The 18327-nt window shown below is 43.3% G+C and overlaps 10 protein-coding genes across 10 annotated transcripts; 6 read left to right on the top strand and 4 right to left on the bottom strand. All coding sequences in view use genetic code 12, as the record gives it.

Moving 5' to 3' along the window:
* Positions 1-13: 13 nt before the first annotated feature.
* On the bottom strand, positions 14-1024 carry PGUG_02558 (uncharacterized protein; the record flags this gene model as incomplete). Its single annotated transcript, XM_001484779.1, has 1 exon — positions 14-1024. One exon carries the CDS (start codon positions 1022-1024, stop codon positions 14-16), a length of 1011 nt encoding a protein of 336 aa, XP_001484829.2.
* A 62-nt stretch (positions 1025-1086) lies between these two features.
* On the bottom strand, positions 1087-4107 carry SET3 (histone-binding protein; the record flags this gene model as incomplete). Its single annotated transcript, XM_001484778.1, has 1 exon — positions 1087-4107. One exon carries the CDS (start codon positions 4105-4107, stop codon positions 1087-1089), a length of 3021 nt encoding a protein of 1006 aa, XP_001484828.2.
* A 376-nt stretch (positions 4108-4483) lies between these two features.
* Positions 4484-4864, bottom strand: PAM16 (import motor complex subunit; the record flags this gene model as incomplete). The annotated part of the gene is made up of 1 exon (XM_001484777.1): positions 4484-4864. One exon carries the CDS (start codon positions 4862-4864, stop codon positions 4484-4486), a length of 381 nt encoding a protein of 126 aa, XP_001484827.1.
* A 617-nt stretch (positions 4865-5481) lies between these two features.
* On the top strand, positions 5482-7230 carry PGUG_02555 (protein-lysine N-methyltransferase; the record flags this gene model as incomplete). The annotated part of the gene is made up of 1 exon (XM_001484776.1): positions 5482-7230. One exon carries the CDS (start codon positions 5482-5484, stop codon positions 7228-7230), a length of 1749 nt encoding a protein of 582 aa, XP_001484826.2.
* Positions 7231-7519: 289 nt separating this feature from the next.
* On the top strand, positions 7520-9124 carry PGUG_02554 (E3 ubiquitin-protein ligase; the record flags this gene model as incomplete). The annotated part of the gene is made up of 1 exon (XM_001484775.1): positions 7520-9124. One exon carries the CDS (start codon positions 7520-7522, stop codon positions 9122-9124), a length of 1605 nt encoding a protein of 534 aa, XP_001484825.2.
* Positions 9125-9220: 96 nt separating this feature from the next.
* On the top strand, positions 9221-10210 carry PGUG_02553 (uncharacterized protein; the record flags this gene model as incomplete). The annotated part of the gene is made up of 1 exon (XM_001484774.1): positions 9221-10210. The coding sequence occupies one exon, from the start codon at positions 9221-9223 to the stop codon at positions 10208-10210; it is 990 nt and encodes a 329-aa protein (XP_001484824.2).
* Positions 10211-10333: 123 nt separating this feature from the next.
* PGUG_02552 (uncharacterized protein) lies at positions 10334-11281 on the top strand (the record flags this gene model as incomplete). The annotated part of the gene is made up of 1 exon (XM_001484773.1): positions 10334-11281. One exon carries the CDS (start codon positions 10334-10336, stop codon positions 11279-11281), a length of 948 nt encoding a protein of 315 aa, XP_001484823.2.
* Positions 11282-11324: 43 nt separating this feature from the next.
* Positions 11325-13970, bottom strand: IML2 (Iml2p; the record flags this gene model as incomplete). Its single annotated transcript, XM_001484772.1, has 1 exon — positions 11325-13970. One exon carries the CDS (start codon positions 13968-13970, stop codon positions 11325-11327), a length of 2646 nt encoding a protein of 881 aa, XP_001484822.2.
* A 727-nt stretch (positions 13971-14697) lies between these two features.
* On the top strand, positions 14698-15726 carry RBE1 (sterol-binding protein; the record flags this gene model as incomplete). The annotated part of the gene is made up of 1 exon (XM_001484771.1): positions 14698-15726. The coding sequence occupies one exon, from the start codon at positions 14698-14700 to the stop codon at positions 15724-15726; it is 1029 nt and encodes a 342-aa protein (XP_001484821.2).
* A 789-nt stretch (positions 15727-16515) lies between these two features.
* On the top strand, positions 16516-18198 carry PGUG_02549 (uncharacterized protein; the record flags this gene model as incomplete). Its single annotated transcript, XM_001484770.1, has 1 exon — positions 16516-18198. One exon carries the CDS (start codon positions 16516-16518, stop codon positions 18196-18198), a length of 1683 nt encoding a protein of 560 aa, XP_001484820.2.
* Between the last annotated feature and the right edge of the window lie 129 nt (positions 18199-18327).

Genomic DNA, 18327 nt, shown 5'->3' with positions numbered 1-18327 from the left:
ATTTTGGTCCGCTTCAGCTATCGATTATGGTGTTGCTATATGATGTCGCAATTGAAATGTCACAACCCTTAATGTTCAAGTAGTCAAGATGAGAAAGAGCGCCAGCATCAAGCATGGTAACCTTGTTATATGACAAGTTTAGCGATTTTACGCTCGTAGGGAGATTCCTGAAAATTGAATTGTCTAGGTGATTAAAACTCAAATCGCAAGTTTCAAGTTCTGGACTTAAGCCTGATATGGCTGTAAGTGCATTGTGTGAAAGATCAAGTATTTTTAGACTCTGAGGGAACTGAATGTTTTCTGTGCTTCTAAGTCTGTTGTTTGATAAATTGAGCTTTCGCGTAGTCCATGGTATCACCAATTCATCAATATCACTCAATTGTAGGTGTGTAAGTACAAGTTCGGAGACATTCAAATTTGATAAATAGTCGAAATTTATTCGTTGGGAGTCATTAAAGAAAATGCCACTGGATACATGCAAAGTTACCATTCTTCTTAGTTCAGTAAAATGGCCGAGAATGAAGTTGATAAATATAGTGTTCAATTTTTGAAGGTCCAGATATTCTTCAATAAGTGTCATTTGTGGCAGTGGGTCAAGGAAAAGATACATCTTGCTTGATACCTCACATAAACCACACAACCCGCCTTTAATGATTTTACACAACTTCCTGATGCTCTTATGAATAGGTTCTCGCTCTCCTTGTGAATCAAGAATATAGTATATTCGTCTAGGAACAAGTGTTTCCTTATTATTGGTTTCCATGAATAATGACTCAAACTCAAGGGTGGATAGTATAGTCGAATAGTCAAGAATATTGTTCAAGTCGGGTTCTTTCAAGTTCCGTAATTGATGTTTCAGCATGTTGCAAACTATGATCGTTGAGTACCTTGCGGCCCGTAAGCGTCTCCAAATCTCATTCTTGATTTCATAGTCGAACAATAGAAGTAAATTGTCTATTTCATCCACTGTCAACCTCAGGAAAACATTATCTAGTATATCGGTTGGTAGTCTCCAAAATTCCATAATTTCGCACTTGGTGCGAGACTTTAAATAAGCGATCGATTTTCGGATATCTAGCTACCTAACTATTTCATTTTCTTTTTGTAATCTGCAAAAGAAAGCTTCTTCACCTTGGGTGCTGGTCGCTCTTCTTGTATTGCCTTGGGAGCTTCCTCGGCTAAAGGTATGACAGGCTCTTCAGCTTTAGTAGCAAGTGGAACCTCTGCGATAATCTCCTGCTTGGCAGCAGGTTGGGGTCTAGCACTAGAGATCTCAGCCCCTTCTGTTTTCTTAGTGATGGTTTCAGCAACCTTGGCCTTAAGATTTTGCGAAACAGGTATAGGAAGCTGGGAAATATCTACTTTTTCCACATCAGTTTTGGATTGCTTCACTTCTGCCAGTTTAGGTGCTGTTCTCGCTTTTTTCATGAGCTGCTGCTTGTATGATAGCTCCGACACGTTATCGTCATTCGACTGACTGGTAATGCTGTCGTCATAATCTTTTGGATCCAGAGTGTCTTCAGCAGTCAAACTTCCATCTTTAGTTGTTATACGCAACTCCATTCTTATACCCTTTTCTCTCTCTATCAATTTTTGTTCCCACGAAACGAACTCTCGAGGCTGTCTTGGAATGAGCTCATCCTTCGACTTTGTAATGTTAACATTGCTAATACCAGATGCCTTTCTCGTTGAACGAAGGAGATATGAAGTTGCTTTTTTAACTTTGAAAATGGCACAATCATTATTAGCATTATGATGTTCATTGACCAAAGAGCTTGAACAGCCACATTCAACAAAGTTTAAAATGTTGTCGACACCAGATATCAATACCGATTTTTCAACGTCACTAAACTGATCAAATTTCACTCCCGTGTTAGAATGCAATGCATCACCATACATTTTCCGGATAGGGTGAGTCTCGTCCCACTCCCAATCCAAACGTAACTCTTCGTCTGGCGATTCCAGGTTTAATTGAATGGGTTTCGTTGTAACCACAATGAACCTAAACGTGTTGGAGTCCTTCACATACATAGGAACAACTTTGCAATTACTTGTGGTAGGACATGATTTCCGTATAAATCTTGCTTCATTTCCCACAAACCTAGCATCAAGAACAAGATCCAAGGGACTCTCATTATCATTTTGAATTTTGACTCTAATCACATTTGGCTTCGGTGAGCCCCATAATGCATACTGGTTCACCAGGTCTTTTTTGTAATTATCAAACTTGTCAATTTCGCCAAGATATTCAATGACTGGAGTCCCTTCAGGGATTTCAATGCTCATTACATCTTTTGATTCTGTGGCATCAGTACTGACACTATCTTCGTCGTGCAGCATAAAGTCAGAATGAGATATGTAGAGACCCATTCTTGTAATTCCATTGAATTTTTGCTTTGCATTCTCGGAATAACACTTAACTTGAACCACATATTCAGGATTTCCAATAACAGGTTCACGGTTATTCTTGGTTCCAAGGATTCTAGCCAACTTCAAATTTTTGAACTCTTGAAGTGATACAATGCGAGGACTATCAGTCTGCAGTTTTTCACTTAAACCTGTACCAAAAGAGCTAAGCAATTCCTTGATGTGTGGGGTTTTGAAATCATTAGCCTTCAACTTATAATAGACAGATTGATAAGGTTCAGCATGATTGCCTTCACTTACTTGGTCATTGTCCTCGCTAACGAAAACCGGCTTTGGTTCAGGTTTTACAACGTAGAGTGATGACGAGCTGTTTTCTCGAGATTGCTTTCTTCTATCAGCTGATTTGAGGCCATCGACCTTCCCCTTTTCTGTTTTCCGTCGTTTAGAAGTATCGGCACTATCTGACGATTGTTTACGCTTGGGCTTCTCGCCATCTTTCACGTTTTCGTCATCTTGTTCTGCTTCTAAGCGCCTTATGGTCTCCTCGCGACAAGTAGCTGGATCCATTTTGCCCCACTTGGAGGTGTCACAGAAATAGCACTTGTACTCATCTTCTGGGATCTCGTCACTGGAATAAAAGCCCATACAAATGCAATGCTGCCATCTGAAGCATATATCACATTGCACGGTAAACCCATCGTCGTCCTCTATACCACAAATGCATCCTATGACGCCAGCGTCTGGATCCACTCGGTATTGATCTAATGGAGGCACAGTAAATGAGAACAGGGCTTTTCCTGGTGCCTCATTTGACTTTTTAGATTCTGTGGGGTCTTTGGGAGGAATCAGTGCTCTGGACAGTTCATCTTCTGTCTTTTCCGAGTCTTCTTCCGTTTCTAAAGCTGGTTTGAGGTGAGTCTGCGTCGGTGATTCTTCTGAATTCTCCTTTTTCAAAGAATCCCTACGCAAAGGAAGTGGCATATCTGCAGCAGCCGCAAGTGCAGCAGCGGCCAAGTGTGCGTTGTCGTTGTTTCTCTCCCCAGAAGCCAAGTTGATTCCCCTCGCTAAAGCAACACTAGCCGGTCCAGGAGACTTTCCTGGAGACTTGGCAACGCCTGGGGATTTGACAGCCCCAGGAGACTTAATCGGTCCAACGCTAGCAAGTGGAGATGGAGATTTACGTGGTACCGATGGAATCAGCTGGCTTTCAGAATAGCGCTGAAACTGGACAGAAGGCAGTAAAGGCGGTTTGGGCTCTATGTTTGCATATGGCAGCCTTGTGGGCCTTTCTTTTTCAGGGTGTTGTGTTGGGCCCGATGAAGGCTGTGCATGGCTGTGTGGTTGATGATGAGAATGAATTTGATGAGCTGGCGGCTGGCCCATGATGGAAGGAGCCGCCATCCGGGTAAGTGGGGCGGCTTGTGGACCGTTATACTGAGTACCAAGCTGGGGAATCTGTGACGTAGCTGACAGTCGAGGCGGCATGGAACCGACAAGAGGAGGCAGCCTGAGTGGTCCTGAGCCATAGATTGCCCCATTTTGTTGATACGGTGGATGCTGTGGTCCGGTTGGGTTCATGAGGTCTTTTATATGGGGAAGATTTGGTTTTTGGTGAAATTGAGGCGGTTGCTGGGTTGGAGCACCATGACCGTGCAGTTGTTTGGCCGCTACATTTGCAAACATAAGAAGCGTCGATGCATCCTGGAGTAGCTGTTCATCTTCTTTGCCTTGCTCAGACATGCTAGAAAACGAAAAATAGCCAGAAAAAAACACACCGGAAGAAACTGTGTTGTTTTATGTTTAAAAATGAAGGTAAAAACTGGAACCAAAAAGTAGCCGCGGGTGCATGGGTTTTTCGGACAGTATACGAGAATACGACGGCAGGAAAAAGGGCTGACGCCAAATAGAGTGAGAAGCAAATCAAGAACACTAACAGCTTGATGTCTGTACTATTGCTATATACATTCGTAGATATGTGACTGCGACCATTAGATGGACCACAATATAGTGCGGTGTACTGGATGCGAAATGAACCGTAGGTGACCGCAGGCGGTGATGATGAGGTGGCGAACGAAGCCAAGAATCTGATCAAATCAACAAGAAAAAGTTGGAGCAACTATGTCTCTGTCGGTCCATGGTCTCCCTCTTTTGCAGCTTTGAGTTTTTCTAAGTATTCTAGTTCTTTGCGTAGTGTGTCCATGGCATAATACACTTTGGATTGAAGGTAAAAGGAATTTCCTTTCTCCTTGGAGTTGACTTCAAACAAATAATTATACTTTTCGTCGACCTTATCGAGAGAAAGATCCTTTTTATCCAAATCAAGAATCTTGAATGCTTCATCGACCGGAATTCCTCCAACAGACCGAGCCTTAGCAGCACCTCCGGCAGCCGGAGCAGCAGCTGATGCTTTTGCGGCCTGCTTGTAGGCTTCCGTGAACGCTTTTCCAAACACGGAGGCACCTGTGAAGATGACGTTGACAAGTAAGCGATGAGCCATGACTGTGGTGACAGTTGAGGAAAAGAAAATATATGTGCGCCTCCGTACACCCGATCGAGAAGATTCGTGGTCAGCTTTTGGGTGTACGGGTGTTTGGCTTGGCCCGTAACAAAATTTCAGTTGACAGCTTACTCTACAGAATTTCTACAAAAATGTAGCATCGTGTGCTAATCTGCGGCAATTGCCAGTTGGCGCGCCACAGAACTTAACCAGCACACATATGCCAAAGCGGATCTAAAAGACCGAAACGGAGTGATAACTGTGGCCAATCTGTTAAAATGGTCAGTTAAGACTTAGCTGAACGTAAATTCCCAGTCACACGATCACTAATGTGGTGTAGTCGAGAAAATACTAGGGTCTCTATGTAGCTGCATTCCGAAAAATGCAAGTTATATATCTTATTAAAGAGATAGTATAACCACTACTGATGATGAAGAAGTTCGCAGTGGTGGACACCGCTTTTATAGGCGGCCGGCTGGCGCACGACCCACCGATGCGATGAGCTGGTGTTGTGGGTGCGAGCACCAAGTTGCAGCACAGTGAACGGTAAACAGAAAGCAGTTCTTTGTCAGCTGCTGACCTCAATTCTTCTCGTTTGAATTCCTTGGCACCCTTTCATGCCTGAAGCTGCTTCATATCCGGTCATTCAATGGCTCCGAGAAAATGGTTACTGGAACAGTGAGTTGGTAGATCTTCATAAATCCAGCTACGGAGGAATTGGAGTATTTTTGAGACCAGATGCAGCTGAAAAAGTCAATTTGGAGACTTACAGCGTGGATGAAAGTCCGGAAATCATACTTCGTGTCCCCAAATCAAATATTCTTTCGGCCAAAAATAGCTTTCTTTACAGTCTTTTAGAGGACTACGAACAAAACAGAGAAAAGTCTGAAACAGATTTGGAGGTTGATTCGGAGGTTGATTTGCGTAGTGGAATGCATGCAATGGTTCTCACATACATATACGAGTCAGCAGCTGGTCCAGAGTCACCATGGTACCAATATCTACAAAGCATCGACATAGGTAACAAGAGCACTTCTGATCTCGAAAATGTCCCTATTTGCCTTTGGCCCGAGAATATTAAGCTGAGTATGCGTAATACGGAGTGTGATATACTCAACATGCTTGATAATCGAGAACTCATACAATTTTTCATAGAATGTGTTCTATTCGCAAAGTCGTCGGCTGCACTTGTTCCAATTCCAAGTGTATTAAAGTTGCCAGAAACTCATCTCAGTGTTGATAATTTGCTTTCTAAACACTACGAAGCAATCGTGTATTTCGGAAGGCATGTTCAAACAGTCATTTCCAGAGCATTCGAGGTGGACGATTACCATGGTCTTTCGCTTGTTCCTGGAGCAGATTTATTCAATCATGCATTTCCCATTGAAAGAGACTCTCATACTATAGGGCAGGAAAATGTGCATTTTGTGAGCAGCAATGAAGTGTGTCATTTTTGTGGAGAAGTTGAATGTGACCATGAAGAAAATAGCGACGACGAAAGCGATGATGAAAATAGCAATGATGACAATGACGACGAGAATGACGATGAAGAAGGCATTGAACTGGATGAAGAACTTGGCGTTCACTCGCTGGAAGCAGAACTGGAACAACAAGAGGACGAGGAATCCACAGATATGTCAGACGCAGAGCAGGAAACCCTTCCCGCAGATGACGATTTACGAAAGGACCTTGAGTCGGGAGAAACATGCTGCGATATTGTGTTGACGAACCCTATAACTGATGGTGAGCTTCTCAATACCTATGGTAACGACCTTCCTAATGCTTATCTTTTGCAGCGATATGGATTTGCCAATCCTCCAGAATACCCAAATCCCAACGATTCATGCTTATTGTCGGTTCAGATGTTTGCATACCTCAAAAACTACAAACAAAAGTTGAGTACAAAGGAAAAGGCTGCTTTGGAGAACAGATTAATGTGGTTCGAAGAGGTGGGTTATGGAGCTGTCAATGAAATTATTCAGCTGGAACAAGAGGAACATGAACAAGATTGCGAAGAGAGAGATGGATGCGAGCACAACCATACTGAATTCCTGGATACTTGGCAACTCTCCCTCAAAATTGAGTATAATGGGAAGCCTTCTCCTCAAACGCATGCATTTCTCAATCTTGTTAAAATGAAAGAACGGGAATTTAAAGCTTTGGTAAAGTCCGTTGAACTGAATGATTTGACCAGGTTCACAACACTCTTGCTCAGTGAGTCCAATACTAACCTTGACATTATAAATGAATGGCGTCACCAACGACTCAAGAGATACGGTGAGTCACCTACTGGTGATAGTATTCAAGAAAAGTTTATCCGAGGTATTATTACTCAAGAAAAGAACATCCTAAACAAGATGATATGAACAAGAGTACTAGAATATACATACATTAGACTCTGGTGGAAATCTTAAAAAAATTTAAGTATTTTGCACCCATGTAACCCACGGTTCCAATATGCGGCTCCGCGCGACATAACATTTTTTGGTTATTAAGGCAAGTTCAGTATAACATTTGTCCACAAAAGCAACCATATAAACCAAGCGCCTGGATCCACCTTTGCTTCTAGACAATACCAGTGTCCACAGATCTCACCATATCGTAACAAGCGGTTTAAATACAAATTTCTTATTTTCTGACTCATCGCCACCATCAATGCTGGATCTGGATCAGGATTATGGCTTCGATGATACCGAGTCTGAGTTTTCCTTCGACCACGAGGAGCCTTTTGGCTCAGACACCGAATCAGAAGACTCTCTGAACCAAACTTATCCATCTACACATCCTGTTTTTGGAACTGATGTGGAGCTCGAGTCCAATAATTCGGTGACATATTGCCCATGGACCCTCAACAGTTACGTGGAAAAAGCCTTTATGAACCGTGCAATGAACCTTAATCGCCAGCAACTTCCACGGTGCTCAGTGGACGATATACTTATCATGCTTCACTTCTACAACTGGGAATCCGACACCGTGATAAATGAGTATTACGATAACGGCACGAAGCTCAAAGAGCTTTGCGGGTTAGTCACAGACGCTAACAATCGATTGGAGATTGTAAGCGAATTCGACTGTCCTATTTGCTGCGAAAGCTATTCAAGTACGAAAACCTACTCTCTATCCTGCGATCACCATTACTGTTTAAACTGTTACGGCGCCTATATCACAAACTCCCTCTACCAGGGTAAGCTCATCAGATGCATGCATCCAGATTGCAACTTGACCATTCCCCACCGTCAAGTAGATACAATAATAGCCGAGCTGGGCAGCTCGATACTTCAAACACCTTTCCTCAATTTGGTGGCACGTTCTTACGTTGACACAAACAAACAAACGATGAAATGGTGTCCAGCTCCTGGGTGTGACAGTTTTGTTGAACTCATTCGAGTTTCTGCTGGTTCCAACAACTGCGATCTATTCAAGATACCCATTGCGACTTGTAAGAATAGCCATGAATTCTGTTGCGAATGCTCTTACGAGAACCACCTTCCATGTACATGCCAAATCGTCAAGATGTGGATCAAAAAATGCCACGATGACTCGGAAACCGTCAATTGGATCCAAGCTAATACCCAGTCCTGTCCCCACTGCAACTCTCTGATCGAGAAGAATGGAGGATGCAATCATATCACCTGCTCCACTTGTCGCTTTGAGTTCTGTTGGATCTGTTTAGGTCCATGGAAGGAGCATGGAACTGAGTACTACCAATGTAATCGTTTCGATCCTGAAGTTACCTCACTGATAAAGAAGAACCAGACTCAGAAACGCAAGTCCCTCCAACGGTATCTCCACTATTATAGACGATTCACTGTACACGAGTCTTCGATGTTGGGAGACAAGAAGACCATTGCCACAGTTGATGCGCAGATGACGGCTTATATGAACGAACAAGTCCGTAAGCAAGTTAAGAATTTATCTTGGATAGATATTCAATTCCTTCACGATGCGATACGAGTGCTCATTCAAGGAAGAAAAACCCTCAAGTGGACATATTGCTTTGCCTACTATGCACAACTGTCCAACTACTCGGAGATCTTCGAGGGAATGCAAGATTATCTCAGTAAAACGGTTGAAGATCTCTCACGCATTTTTGAAGATATCAACTCAAAGAAAAATCATAGCGTGAGCACCACACTTATAACTAACAAAAAGCAAGAGATCATCAACTTGAGCAATTTGGTACTGAAACGCCAACGCTTGCTTGTTGAGTGTGCCCGGACTGGGTTGGTGCAAGATATGCTTCGCTTCGATACTGATTGATGTTGACCCTATGACGTCATGATCAACATGCTTATCGCTGGTGTACTGATGCCATAGATAAGGTCGACATCGAAGAAGCTACTGTATGAAGCAATTATGAAAGAATCTCATGGACGACGAACGCCAGAAAACGGCAGTTTCCATGGTTCTCGCAGCAGACAACGGAGCCGAAGTCGGGGCCGTGGCTGGGTTCCTACGCATTTAGAAGGACAACCTAGTGAAAGACACCATTCTGCTCTGTCCGTTCATAGCCATGAGGGCCCGAGAAACAAAAATATACCAATGGTGTGGGAACAACCAGGGCCCTATACTAAAGGAGGAAGTGACGTATCGCCTTTAATGATGATTCGAGATCAGTACAATATCAAGCGCCCACCATTCGGATCAGGTATAGAACGAAACATTGAGCCATTAGCAGGGCCAGGTGCGGCACATCTGACTGCTCCTAGTAAAACTGTTGGATCTACTCCTGCTTCCAAAAAGCTTGAATCTTCTCTCTCGCTGAAATACCATAGTGAACCTGACGATGATTCGGACGATAATCACGATCAACAAACTGAGGTGTGGGAAGGTGTCGAAGGGTTTGTGGATAACAACTTTTTAAATGTCCCTCCTCCAGAGAAGCAGAATATTAACGAGATCTTGCTGGAGATCGACAATTTTCAAAGCAAATTTGTCCAAAAATATAACGCGTACGCCCCAAATGGGTACGAAAAGACTAGAACGCCCACAAGTCGGGTACAGCAAAAGGTATTGGACTACAAAGACTTGATGAGTACTGATAATGACGACTTTAATAGCTCGCATTCATACTTGAGCTTGACTAGCATCAACAACGATGCGAGTAGTTCTTTCGCATATGCCATCAAAAAACAGCACGAGATGATCAGTTCCCATTATACCCTCATTCGGCTACGTTTTCCTTCGCTGCGTAAATCCGGAGTTCTAGGCTACATTTCTCGCCAGGTGAAGCCGGTTGCAAATCTGGAGCCGAGAGTAGACGTTGTGAAGTTGCAACAGGCTCGAGCCTTTTTACAGTCAACATGGGACGAAGAATTGCAAACGTTGGAAATTACCAAACGTTGACACTTCTCGAGAATCATAAGCTGATATTGCATAGACTCTGTATATATAATGTAAATCTACCGGTCACTCACATGCAGTCCCTTTCTTCAATTTTGCGAGTTGGCTAATTTACAACACTACAACATGAACAAAAGATCCAATCTTCCATACTCCACCCAGGATCTCTTCCCACGAGTAGAACACGATCCCGTGAGTCTCGTTGACAATTCTCGTTCTATGAGGTCATCACTGCTTGTTACAGCTAATTCAGACCCCATAGCACCATCGCATAGACATGGCTTCACACCAAGAAAGAACATTCAACGGCTAAAAAAGATGCTTAGGCGATTGTTTAAGCCGAACTCCCTAGATTTTGAAACTGCCATCTGGGAAATCTTCAATTTGATCTTCAATCCTAGAAAATTGTACCGCTCGCATTACTACTATAAACAACAACTGACGGGGAATAAAGTGAGTTATACTCGAGATGATCCGTCTTTTCTTATCCTACTTACCGGATTCTTGTCTATCAGTGCAATTGCATGGGGTCTCGCTTATAGTCCAAGTGCCTGGGAGATAATCAAGCTCATTGTCTACATGGTGATGGTTGATTTTTACTTGACGGGAGTGGTCATAGCCAGTATATTTTGGCTCGTAATGAACTGGACTTACAATAACACTTTTGCAATGATGGGAGATGCCAGTCGCTTCAATGTCAACTACATCGAATGGGGGTTCTGTTTCGATATCCATTGTAATTCCTTTATTGTAATCTGGTTGTCGTTGTATCTCCTCCAGTTCATTCTATTGCCGGTACTCACCATAGAAAAATCGTTCACCTCACTACTCGTTGGTAATTCTCTCTACTTTGGTGCAGTGGGACATTATTTCATTGTCACTATGTATGGGTTCACTTCGATTCCATTTGTTGGGAATCTGTACACCGGTGCTAATGAAGAATCAAGCCATGAAAAATTGTTACAACGAGGACTTCTCTTTGGTATCTTGCCGTTATTAGCCATAGGCTGGCTCCTCACTGTGGTTCTAGGAATAAACGTGGCAACAGTGATGGTAAAAACTTACTTTAGTTGAAACATGCACAAATAATGTATATACTAATCCAAAACATCATGCATCATAAATACTGATTTCGAAGCTTAGTAACACGATCAAGTGACGCCTTGATATTCATGCTGGTTCGACTGCTCATCTCGTAGTCTCCGATGTCACTGACAATTTCAGCCTTCTTCAATAAAGTCTCACAGTCTGTGATGCTTTTGCGAACATCAAAATCTGGCGCAGAAGTACGTAAATTCCACACAAACCTTGACTTTTCGTACAATGCTGTTGGGTATAAGAACGGACTGTAAGTCATTTTGGTGAACTTGAAATTTGCCAAAGGAGAATCCTGGGTGACATACTTGGAAATAACGTGAGAATCAAGCAACGCTAATCCTTCACTGTGTCTACCAAGCAGCCTCAATGCCATTGCTTGGAAGAAGTACCGCAACATGGCTTCATCCATAGTTTCCTTGATATAAGAGTAATTATTCAGGGACGTGTTGGCTGAAAACTCGCTGTCTGGAGCACCACTATACCCAAGAAGCTTAATACTTAATTCCAAGTCCTTGGTGGGCATTCTGTTGTATCCGTTCCAGAAATATATGATTTCATGGTAAGGAGATGTTCCAACACAGTCAATAAATGCCAATTTGGGGTTCTGCTTCTGTACTTCTTCAAGGTGGGCCATTTTACGAAGAAGATATTTATCGAATGGAAGTTGCTTCTTGTTGCCTCCAATTCCACCCTTTTTATTCGCAGCGTTGACTCCATGACCTGGAACATAAGTTGGACCAAGTTTCATAAAATGCTCGGCTTTTTCTGCTAGCTCTTTTAGGGTTTCTTGTTCATTTTCCACTTGAAGTAAACCAAGTTTGATCATTCTGTACTTCTCGAGATAACTGCAGCCTGCAAAAAATAAGTATAATCCTTGAGACCACGAATTTTTATCCACAAGTTTAACGAAATCACGAGCACACTCGTCAAAACTGTGCCTGAAGGCATATAGCATGGATCTGTCGAATAAGAAAAGACCTTCGATTTGGCGCATGTTGATCTTGTTATCGGGGTCATCTGTAAATCCTTGCATCAAGCTAATAGCTTCATCCAATTGTCCCTGAGCTGCAAGCATTCTTCCTTGTTGAAGTATCCAAAGTGCATTGTGTTTGAAATGTGTCCTAGCTCTTTCCAACAATTGAGGTGTATAAGAAGATGGATTCTCAGTGATAGCTTTCAACTCTTCGTCACTAACTGTCGACCTATTATCAATGGCAAATACTTCTCGTGCAATCTTGGAGTCCTTATTGGGTACCTGGTACCCATTGTCAATGAATTCAATTGGGCCATCGTAAAATACCAAGAGGCACAAAAGAGCTAACTCTCCATGTATATTCCGACTGGTGATGGCAGTGCGCCAAAGCATTTTCATTCCAGCTTCAAAATCTCCTTTGAACCCAACGATAGACAAAACTTTACCTATGGTTGGAGGGATAAGCGATAATACTACCTGGAGGATACCAAAACACAATTGGACTCCAGAATGAATAAATTCGTCGATGGTAGATACATGTAGATGGTTGCTGTTGAGATCGGATGAGGTGCTTGCCGAGTAATCTGTGCTGAATGAAATGATAGACTCCGTCCCCGAAGCTATTCTATTTCCTCCATTGGATTTCATGTAGATAGGCATTGGTGCCAGTATGGGAATATCTTCCTGGAGTGTTTCCAATGCATCTGTGAATTCATCGTCGTCTTCATCTGAATCATAATCTGTACCGATGGGTTTATTCAGGAACACCAGGTTCTGTAGAGCCACATTGGGAGACACTGCCCTTGGAGAAGGATTGGCTTGTAGATCTCTCAAGCTGCTCATTCGAGGAATATGATCACTGCTTGCATCTTTAAAGAGATTCACACGGTCTGGGTTGACGTCACGTCCTAGATTTGTTCCTTCAACTCGAGACTTTCTCATTTGAAATATTTGTTCAAGCGAATTCATAAGCTTAACGTCCTCAGGCAACGAAGAAGACGAAGCATTCGAAGAACCAAGATTATCAGTGCTTTCGAAGCCAGGTAAATCGACCGTACTAACATTCTTTGAGGAAGTACCGCGCTTAAGTTTGGCCAAATTCCGATTGAATACAGGCTCCAGTTCCTTTATACGCTTGTACAAGCTATCAAGAGTTTGGTATGCTTTACGTAGCTTCAACAATGCCTTTGCCGCTTCCAAAAAGCTATTGTTTTCGGTCAAAAGCATCACCAACGCATTTAATAACGTCAGCTCGGCCAAGGTTACCTGAAATTCTGTTCCTGGAGGATATATCATAGATGTATTGAGCTGGTGCTTCGTATTGTATTTGGAGTTTGTGAGCGAGGCAGCTTCGGCATTGGAAAGGGTTTCGTGGGCCCTTGCCATAACCTCAGGTTCAAAGCCTAAAGTGGCTTCGATAAAGTCCATTACTCCCATTGCCAAAGGAAAGATACCTGCTGGCTGGTCACTATGCATTTCTGAATGTTTCTTGCTCTCTGTTTCAAGAAGTTTCATACCTTCTTCGGCACGGTCGTCCAACAAAAAGTCCATTGCTCGAAGTGCAATCTCAAAATCGCGCACTTGTTTGAGTATTTTGGAGTATTGAGGATGGTTCAGCCCGCCTAAACTGGCCAGGCTACTGGTTGGTGTCAACAGAAGAGCCAGAGCTTTCTTCCGGAGTCCTTTAAACATTTTTGTACCAGGGTCTGAGGATATTTGCACCAACAGCGCTTAGATCGGATCGCGATTTTCCAATGATACCGTGGGTGTACTGGTGCCTCCTTTTAATGCGGGTGCCTACATGACATTTCGCGCGGTATTTAGCATGGCTGCGAATAAGTTGGGGAGCAGACGAGCTAAAGAAAATATGGAGAGACAATAGATATGAAATATGTTGGCAAATCGAGTGGGGTTCTCATATGCCGCCAAATTACCCGGCAGGAATTCATTGTGATTTACCGATCTATTTTTGGTATTTGGATCCAGCACATGATTTGATGTCTATTTCCTGTCAAACCAGCGCCAGGTGTCACCAAAAACCAGGCTTAGCGTGCATGGACAACTCGATCATGATTGAGCAGCACCACTTCTTTTCTGCAGGACCGCAAAAAATGGTTCCGGATTCAGGTGCAGGAGCCAGCCATTTGCTGGCTGCGAATTGGCTCCAAGCGTTTTGGGCTTGCACCCACCCCAATCAGGAATGAACCTTTTAACCTCCTTCCTAAAAGCTGGTGATTTGGGCTGGTCTTGGCTGCTGGTCCGATTTGGGCACTGCTTGCACCAAAATGGTATAAAGTACCCAGTAGTCGCTGATTGTGGTAAGGGAACACTTCTACTTCATCCATTCGTTGCAACCAACTCCATCCACTCTTTTTTGGATTTATCCTAGTCTTTCTTTAAGTTATAGTCTCCATTCGTTATGAGATTATCCCACTTTCTTACCCTTGTTGCTGCGGCACAAGCAGCACCAATTATTCGCACAATCGTTCATACTGCTGCTCCAGTCACCCAGGTAGTGACAAAAACCACAAATACAGTTGTTGACGTTAACACTGTGATTCAGACGGTAAACGGCACGCCGCCAGCCCCAACTACTGAAGCTACTACTGAAGCAGCTCCAACTACTCAAGCTAACGCAGCAACTCCAACTACCCCAACAACCGAAGCTGCTCCAACTACTCCAACAACTGAAGCTGCTCCAGCCCCTGAGACTCCAACAACCTCAACTCCAACCACTGAGGCTGCTCCAACCACCTCAACTCCAGCAGAAGTTCCAACTACACCAGCCACTTCTGCACCAGCTACTACAGCTACTACACCAGCTACTTCTACCACCCCAACAACTACATCCACCCCAGCAGCACCAACCACCTCCACTTCCCCAGCACCAACTACTCCAGTTACAACTTCTGCTCCAACTTCAACCACTCCTACAACCTCCACCACACCTGCTTCTACTTCGACTTCTGGCGGAGACCAGCCTTCCAGTGGTTTTGAGTCAGATATTTTGCAAGCCCACAACGATAAGAGAGCTCTCCATGGAGTACAGCTGCTTACGTGGGATTCAGAGTTGGCAAAGTATGCTGCAAATTATGCTGCAAACTCATTCTCGTGCAACAATGTTCAATTAATCCACTCAAATGGTCCTTATGGTGAAAATTTGGCTGCTGGATATACTGGCGGTTATAGCCCAGTTAATGCCTGGTACGATGAAATTAGCCAATACGACTACAATAATCCAGGTTTCAGTGAAGCAACCGGTCACTTTACCCAATTGGTATGGAAAGATACCTCCAAGGTCGGATGTGCTAAAGTCACCTGTAACAACGAATGGAGACAATACACCATTTGTGAGTACACCGATTCCAGAGGAAATGTTATTGGAACCGACAGCAAAACCGGAAAGAGCTACTTTGAAGAGAACGTTCTCCGACCAATCAGCTCATAAGTAAAAACTTTATGTATGTATAAGAATGTATTTTAGGAAATTGACCGCACCAGTACTAGAAATTGCCATAAATATACTCGTATCTGCCTCACTTTGCATATTACCGGTGCACCTCGCCGGGCTGGTACATGCTCGTAACCAAGACCAAGAAAATTTTGCGAATACGCCGTGCGATGGCGCTTGTATGCAGTATATATATTATTTGAGGCAGCTGTCAGCGAGATCGCTTACAATGCCCCCTTTTGGGCGTGGACGAAGCAGCCCAATTTCTACCCTGATGAGCAAAACGCCGTGCAATCGTGAGTAATCTTGTAATTTGCCGTACGGTAGCACATTCGAGCCCCGCCACTTCGTGAGGCTTGTCTTTTCCCCATGAAATTAGCTAGCCTCTGGCCAGGATCCTGCACCTGGCCATAATGTTACGGCGCCTTATCGCGGGGTCCTTCCCCACGTTATCTCTTCGCGATGTTCGAGTCATCTCGGTATAAATATGTCGAAAGAATAAAAAAATTTAGGGCATCAAATTTTACACTTTAAGTTACGCTCAAAAACATTATACTGGTATCAGGTCTCGCACTATAGACGAAACTTGGACAATACTATACTTCGATATTGTTGGCCAAGCATAGTGCCATATACTGATTCGGAGTTGCAAAAGTTATTGAAAGGTTCACAATAAACTCACAATTGACTCATTATTGACTCGATTGATTGTTATCTAACTGCTAAAAATTGCTTCTACACACTTGAAGTGCCTTATTATTCGTTTATTCAATTCTACCAGATAAAATGTTTAAAGAAAAAGATGCTTATAGGGTCTCGACGGCACCTAGTGTCAAATCAGAAGGACAGCTATCTGTCGCTGCGTCCCGTATGATCGAGGAAAATATGGCATTGTCTCCATATGGAACATTTCGTGGCCAGAAAACGTTGGAAAGAGGCTTGAAACTGAGACATGTCCAATTGATTGCCTTGGGTGGTGGTATAGGAACTGGTCTTTTCGTTGGTACCGGTTCTGCTTTGGGAGCCTGTGGTCCCGCTGCTGTGTTTCTCAGTTATATTTTCATGTCGTTTGTGATTTGGATGGTGATGAATATGATGGCAGAAATGGTTACGTTTTTGCCAGTTCCTGGTAACACAGCGCAAAACTTTGTCACCAGTTACTTTGACGAATCTTTGGGGTTTGCTATTGGTTACAATTACTGGTATGCATTTTCCATTTTGGTGGCAGCAGAAGTCACGGCGGCTGCTATTGTTATTGAATATTGGACTACAAAGGTGCACATAGCAGTTTGGATCTCCATATTCTTGGTGTTGATCTTTGTACTCAACATGAGCTCAGTGAAATATTTTGGAGAAGCTGAGTTTTGGTTTGCTTCATTAAAGTTGATAGCAATCGTTGGCTTGATAATACTTGGAGTTGTGTTATTTTTTGGAGGTGGTCCTAATCATGACCGTTTGGGGTTCCGCTACTGGAAGCATGGCAAGGCGTTCCAGCAACATCTTGTTGGTGGCTCAACTGGTAGATTTTTATCTGTTTGGACCGCCATAGTCAAGTCTGGTTTCTCTTTCATTTGTACTCCAGAATTGGTGACTGCTGCTGGTGGTGAATGTATTGCTCCAAGAAGAAACATCCCCAAGGCTGCTAACAGAATGATCTACAGATTAGCCACTTTTTACATTTTGGGTTCGTTGGTTCTTGGAGTAATCTGTGACTCGAGTAGCAAGAGATTGATGTCTGCCTCCAGTGATGCATCTGCTTCTCCGTTTGTCATTGGTATTCAGAACGCAGGTATTCCCGTCTTGAACCATATTATCAACGCCGTGATTTTGACTTCTGCTGCCTCTGCCGGTAACTCTTTCTTATACTCGGCTTCCAGAGCTTTGTACACTATGGCATTGAAAAAGAAGGCACCCAGAATTTTCACAACGGTAAACAAATTCGGTGTTCCATACTACTGTGTCTTGATCTCTTGGGCTGTGGGATGCCTTGCATACCTTAATGTGTCTAGTGGATCTTCAAGTGTGTTTGCTTGGTTCTCAAATATTTCCACAATCTCCGGCTTTGTAAGTTGGATTGCAGTTGCTTTTGCTTATCTCAGATGGAGAAAGGCAATTGTGTATCATGGACTCAGCGAACGGGTTTCGTACAGAACCGTTTTGCAACCATACGGCGCATACTTTGTCATATGCTTCATTGGTCTCTTGACAATTACAAACGGTTACGCTGTATTTTTCGATTTCGCCGCCGGCGACTTCATTGCTGCTTACATTACTTTGCCAATCGTTCTTGTCCTCTATGTGGGCCACCAAACTTACGTATACTACCGCGATGGAAGATTGACTTTTGTTAAGCCATTGCACGAAATCGACTTGATAACAAACTTGGATGCCGTCGAAGAAGAAGATGCCATGATTCCGCCCCGCGTACCCAAAAACTTTTTGGAACGGGTGTGGTTCTGGATCGCCTAGTTCAGGTCTTTATGTCTATATAACGCCAACTTAATGTTATTGCCTTTATTGTTAAATGGAACCAAAAGTAATCGCAGCCACTGAGTGACAATTTGCAGCCATTAAGTATGGGTCTGCATATAACTCGAT

This window comes from Meyerozyma guilliermondii, genomic scaffold (genome assembly GCF_000149425.1).
Source record: "Meyerozyma guilliermondii ATCC 6260 scaffold_3 genomic scaffold, whole genome shotgun sequence".
Taxonomy (NCBI): Eukaryota; Fungi; Ascomycota; class Pichiomycetes; order Serinales; family Debaryomycetaceae; genus Meyerozyma; species Meyerozyma guilliermondii.
This window is presented reverse-complemented; position numbering and strand designations above follow the sequence as displayed.